At 32.6% G+C, this 6068-nt stretch overlaps 1 protein-coding gene across 1 annotated transcript; it reads right to left on the bottom strand.

Moving 5' to 3' along the window:
* Positions 1–973: 973 nt before the first annotated feature.
* Positions 974–4465, bottom strand: LOC111506816 (translocator protein). The gene is made up of 3 exons (XM_023162022.2): positions 4139–4465; positions 2184–2278; positions 974–1274 (listed from the first exon to the last, which is right to left on the bottom strand). The coding sequence occupies exons 1-3, from the start codon at positions 4359–4361 to the stop codon at positions 1095–1097; spliced, it is 498 nt and encodes a 165-aa protein (XP_023017790.1). The 5' UTR covers positions 4362–4465; the 3' UTR covers positions 974–1094.
* Positions 4466–6068: the final 1603 nt, after the last annotated feature.

Raw genomic sequence — 6068 nt, 5'->3', positions numbered from 1 at the left:
TTTGTAGCTGTTGACAAAATTAATACACAGTGACGAATATGAACTGATATAAATGTCTTCTTTGGGTTTCATAATTATGATATATGAATTTGGGATTTGAATATTTTCAAAAATTGTAATCACAAATAGGACCAAAAGTGTTCTGGGGAAGGAGAGTAATTATCCCCATTACTCCCGCTTGTATACAGCACTGTATCATTTGGAATAAAACAGTAATGTATTGAGATCCCAAATTTGGCATCTACGTACATTAAAACAAATATTGGAGCAATTATTGCAGTTATTTGGATGTATGATTCTGAAAAATTAAGAAGCCAAAACTTTTCAGGAAAATAACGGGATTTAGATTTTTTTTTTATATATCAATAGAAAGGTGAAGTTGAATGGTGGAAAGTCTGTATCATTGTCAAACAATGTCTGTATCTATCTCTCTTTGATTGAGATATTTTCTCCAGACGGCATTTTCCGAGAGTTTAGTTCAGCTTCTAACTAAAAGATGTCAGTACCCTACAAATCGTATTATTTCATTTGAGAAATATCCTATTAATAAATGTTCTACGTATTCTGTGGTTTGAACTCGAAACTCGAACAAAAATAATTTTGAGCAGTCGGCGAGCAAAGCATATCCATTATGGAATTTTAGCTAAGAGAAGTTAGACAGAGTGTTTATTTAGAGTATGTATCCATGAATTTATATTCATTAATGTAATCCACAGCCCATGTTTCAGCAGATTCACAAAATTGTCTGAACATTTATGTTGAAAACTATTTGAACTGTAAGTGGTTAGTTAGATACTTATTAGTACCTATCTAGTGATGAACATACAAGAGAAACATCTTACATTAATATAAACAGCATTGGCATATTCTTAGTTACTTTAATTTCGGAATGTAGGTAATCACCTTTCTTGTCTCAGCATCATGTTCAACAGTGCACCCGTATAATTATTCAAATTGAAAAAATATACCAGTAAGTACTTGAATATTTATTTCTGAATTAAATAACATTCATGTATTTCCAATTATGTTTCTAGAATTATTAGTTCTGAGAAAAATTCATTAAAAATATTTGTTTTGAGAGTGAAGATTTCACCTCATTTCTTTTCCTTTTCTTCTTTTGAATTCAACTCCAATATGGAATTGTTCAAAGCCGTTGCTATCGATAACCAAACGATGTAAGGAATAATGAGGTATCCGGCAAACTGATTCACCCTGTAGAATTGGATTGCTACCAGCACTGCTGTTATGTCAACAATGAGTATTTCATGGAGAGCCTGAAATAAATGATAACAATAAAAATTTCCGATGGTGGCAAACTGAAATTATATAAAATTCCAATTGTGAGTTAGACTAGTACAGAAAATGATGTTTTTGGCACATTGTCCATCATTTTCAGTATTTCTACTAATAATAAAGAAAATTCAAATATAAAATGAACTGAATTGATTACAGCAACATATAAAATTGAAAATGAATAAACAGATGATCTTCAACGATAAAATAATTGAATATTTTTGATTTACGCTAGACAAAAGTTTTCTTATTAGAATCTTTCCAGAATCACCAGTATAAGTATAAAAGTTTGGTAACATCAGGTGATTTATCTGCAAAAGTGATAGTTGACGCACATAATTTCACTATTCTGTGGTTGACGTTGACGTTGACTGATGAGAAACGTGTAAAAATGCTCTCCAACCGTCGGTTTTGGTATGTTAATTCTCAGTTATGATGCGTCAAATGTCAGTTTTGTTACGTCACTTGTCAGTTCTTAACTGTCAGCTGAGAGTTTTTCAAAATGAAAAAATAGGTAAAAACGTAAGTGTGTGATTTTGAACGTCAAAAAGTTACGTTTTGTTAATAAAGTAACGATTGGATCAACACTGACGAGGTATGGTAGCAGTTAATGCTAGCATTGGTACACCGTTCAGTATCACGCATGAGCAGTCGATTTTACACTGGAAAACTGTGAAAGTGGATCGAATAATAATAATATTTTTCCTAAACGGATCGGTTAGCTGGTATTCATATCGTACCTACACTTTCACCAAGTAAAACAAACGGGTCTTGTATAGTTTTCCGACAATATATTTCATAATGTTTTTTTCTCCACTACGCCTTCTGCAAATCATATATTTTTTCATTTTTGAATTCTTATGTAAAATAAATGAATAGAATATACTTACACCTCTCATATCTTTTAACGAGAAGAAAATTGGGGTCCACAACCAGTTGAGTAGAAGATTGAAGATGTAGATCACAAAAGGAATCAACCAAAGATCTGTAAAAAAAGATTATGTTTTACCAGATTTTTGAAAAAAAAATTGTTCAGAACTGTCAGATGTATGGATGTTTTCGACTTTGCTGTTGCGTTCGACAACAATAAAAACAACAAATATGGAACAATTGTTGTAAATCATCCCTGAAAAAAAAAACTTCGGCCGCCGCTGACCGTCGTCAATCGACTGTAACTTGGCCATGGTCGCACTCAACTCTACTTGTTTTTCCAGGTCGCTTTAAGTGTCGCACCGTTTCGAAAATAATTCTATCGGCTTCCTAAGACTTCCATTGGCACATATAAACACTACCCAGTCGCAAATCGAGGAAGTCTAGTTGACAATGCGGTACGAAGTGATCTAATAAGGCGATAGACATTTGAATATTACTTTGAAGTCTTAGTTATTTTATTTTCGTGTGAAATGACGACAGGAAAGGAGTGAGAGTGATAGCTTTTACTTTTCTCTGTTCATGTGGCCCTATGATGAGATGTGAAAACAAGCTAGATTTGAATTTTTTGCCTCAATCAACGAGATACTCTCTGTAACATGATGATGGTGGACTCCATTCTGATCTTGTGATCAAGCTAAATATATATTTTCCAAGGGAAATATAAGAAAACATGTTCAATCTGACAAATTCCTGTCTGGATTGTGACATTGGAATAATATTTCCAGAAATACACACTTCAAATATATTTTGGGAAGTTCAAAAAATATTTCACGAAATATGAAAAATATTGTTGTTTTGTTGTTTGCATTGGGAAGCTAAACGAAATTTTAGGTATGATAAAAACTCAATTAAAATCATACAATGCTATAAATATTTGAATTAGTTTTATTTTCTGGAAATATGCCTATATTCCCAATTATTTCTAGAAAATGGTGGAACTGAATTGATTTCTTTATGTTATTTAGACATAAAGACATATTGTTGTAACACGTGTCATACTACTGTGTCAAGGATAATGTCGAAATAATTCAGAGAAGCAGGATCCGTAGCAAATCAATTTAAAAAAGAATTAAAGAATAAATTTTGGCCTTACAAGCCAAAATTCATTAACACATTAAAAGAAAGAGATTTTGATGTCATGTTAAAATTTTTATAGCACATTTTTAATTTCTCTCTAAAAATGTCCGTATAAGTAAAAATATATCAGAAAAGTTAAACTCCATGATGAGTTTGTTATGTATACATGAATTGATGACAATTAACCGAACTTGTTTTTTTTTAAATAAAGGGGATATCTGTCAAAAATAAGCAAAACGTTAACTTTATCCTAGTTGCATAAAATTTGGCATATGGATATAAAATTGCCGTAGACACAACTTTTTCAAATAACTTTTTGTTAAATTCGATCTAGAAATGCTCTTTTTCAATTTTTTTCAAAAAAAGTTGAATTTGACGAACACTGAACGTCAGTGGGTCGCAGTTGGCAGCATCATTTCAAGTTAAATTTAAAGCACAAACAAGTGCGGAAGTTAAACTTCATTGAAACTTTTCGAAAAAATGGTTTCCCATATGGTGCGCACTTTAATGATGACACTGTATGTTTTATATGGGATTGAAGATGAAAGTGATAGAGATGTATTTGAGCATAAACGTAGTCTCATCTAAAAATATTTTGACTTCAGACTCATGATCAGCAGATGGAAATATGACGGTGAATAATTAAATTTTCCGGGTGAATTCAGATGAATATTTTTGCCACTCAGATCAATTGTTTTTCTTAATTTTTGGTTCGCTTATCGGATTTTTTTTCGTTCAGCTTCAAATGAAGACATTTTTGAAACTAATCTAACCCACGAAAATTATCAAGAAATATTTTTAAAATAGTTACATAATGAAATGATCTTGCACTCACCTATATTGGATGGGTCTGCGGTCAAAACAAGATAGGAAGCAAATCCTATAAGGATGTATAAAACGGTCCAGACCGGCCCAAAGAGCCAAGTTGGAGGAGCCCAACTGGGTCTTTTGAGTTTTTGATAGTAAGACTTTATCTCATTTCTGACAGAGTAGCTAACGAGAATTCCACCAATATTGGGAAGAACGGTCAAAACCAGTGCCGCTAGGTATGTCGACATTTTCCTTTTCACAATAAACAATAAATATTAGAAAGAACCTTTTAGCACTTAATCTTTTGTTTGACTGCCATCTATAACTTCAAATCTCCATTTTATTTATTGATTCAATACCACGTAATATCTAATGCAAACAAAGTAAAAATTTAAGGCGAACACGGAGCCAGATGTTGTTGATTTTACCAACAACTACTCAGCTGTAGATATGGTTACTGCTGATCATTTGAATGAATATAGTTTGAAAAACTAAAAAACACGCTTTTAAAGAACATCGAACTGAAAAGTTCCAATTTTCATGTATATATATATATATATATATATATATATATATATATATATATATATATATATATATACGTGTTTCTGGCCAATAGCCAGAAACACGTGGTGTCCGCGGTTTGCCTCCATATTTCCATATATATATATATATATATATATATATATATATATATATATATATATATGCTAAACTCAACAACATTTAAGTAGTAGGTAGTAGAGAGTTCATGGACACTCTATTCTGGACACGTAACGAATACAATGACAAATGAGATTTTGTCGAAACGTCGGTGAAATTACGGATCAAATACCCGGAAAAACCAGTTTATATTAAATCTGAAGTTTTCACGGATAGGAATATGCTGAACTGGTTTTTCCGGGTATTTGATCCGTGTATGTGTTATTATCTCTAATTTCCTTTCCGATAATCCTTTGATGTAGGGAAGTACAAGTACTGGTTGTGGCGGCTTCTCTTCCTTGTGGAGCTCTTTCTGTTTTCTAGCTAAAGCCTGGTCTACCATCACTCTGGAGTAATCATTCCGTTGAAGGTCATTTTTAATTTTTTTCAGGGATTTCGAATCAATTTATATTATATTGGACAATGGAAGTCCGAACTGATGAAATACATATTCTTTGATATTTCCTAATTCCGTGAATGAGCCGTAGACACGAGTTTTGTACTTTCTGTATTTTCTGAGCATACTGTTTGGTTAAACGTGGACCATATAAAGTATCCGAGTAGTTGAAGCGCGATAAAACCAGTACATCACAGAGAGTTGTTTTCATCTGTTTCGTGAGTACGTGTCTGTGTCCATAAATAAGTTTCAACGGAGAATATGCCAGTTGTATTTGTTCGTTTGTGTTTCTCAAACCGCAAGTCAGAGTCGATTATAACTCCAAGATTTTTGCATTCATTTGTGGGTTGCAAAGGAACACTATCAGTCGTGATTGTAAGAGATTCACTTGTTTTCTGGCGATTCTTTTTTATCCGAAAAGGATGATATTCCATTTAGTGGCATTTAGTAGTAGACAGTGATCTCTTGTCAACACAACAAATGAGCTTTTTTGTAAACCTTAACGCCCTGTATTTCAGAAACGAAGCAACTCCAGACATATGTTCATGGGAACTTTTTTTCTTAAAACGACCTAACGAGTCACCCTCTGAAGTTTTCCTACCGTAGTTAGGAAACATCCTGTATATGGTTTTGATCAAACTTTATTCCCTTTCAATTGCTGAGCAAGATATTTTTATTTTGTTTGAGAATTTACTCAACTTCAATGAGCAGATTATTCTCGGGAAGATAAAGAAAACGCTTGTGTTCGAGGTCATATTTTTCCGAATTTGCTAGAATCCATTATTCACTATATAAATAATAGAAGAGTGAAGACAGTGAGCGATAAAATTCTATTTGAATAAAGATAAGTGACGAG

This window comes from Leptinotarsa decemlineata, unplaced genomic scaffold (genome assembly GCF_025532065.1).
Source record: "Leptinotarsa decemlineata unplaced genomic scaffold, Ldec_3_MD MMD2_tig00001064_RagTag_RagTag, whole genome shotgun sequence".
NCBI classification, from domain to species: domain Eukaryota; kingdom Metazoa; phylum Arthropoda; class Insecta; order Coleoptera; family Chrysomelidae; genus Leptinotarsa; species Leptinotarsa decemlineata.
Note: the sequence above shows the minus strand (reverse complement) of the source record. Positions and strands in the feature narration are given on the sequence as shown.

Bases quoted from the DNA above. Each gene is read 5' to 3' on its own strand.
- LOC111506816 (XM_023162022.2), bottom strand. From the start codon at position 4,361: ATGTCGACATACCTAGCGGCACTGGTTTTGACCGTTCTTCCCAATATT. The intron at 2,279-4,138 runs GTGAGTGCAAGA...CTTTTTTTACAG, and splicing joins CGCAGACCCATCCAATATAG to ATCTTTGGTTGATTCCTTTT. The intron at 1,275-2,183 runs GTAAGTATATTC...CATTTATTTCAG, and splicing joins CGTTAAAAGATATGAGAGGT to GCTCTCCATGAAATACTCAT.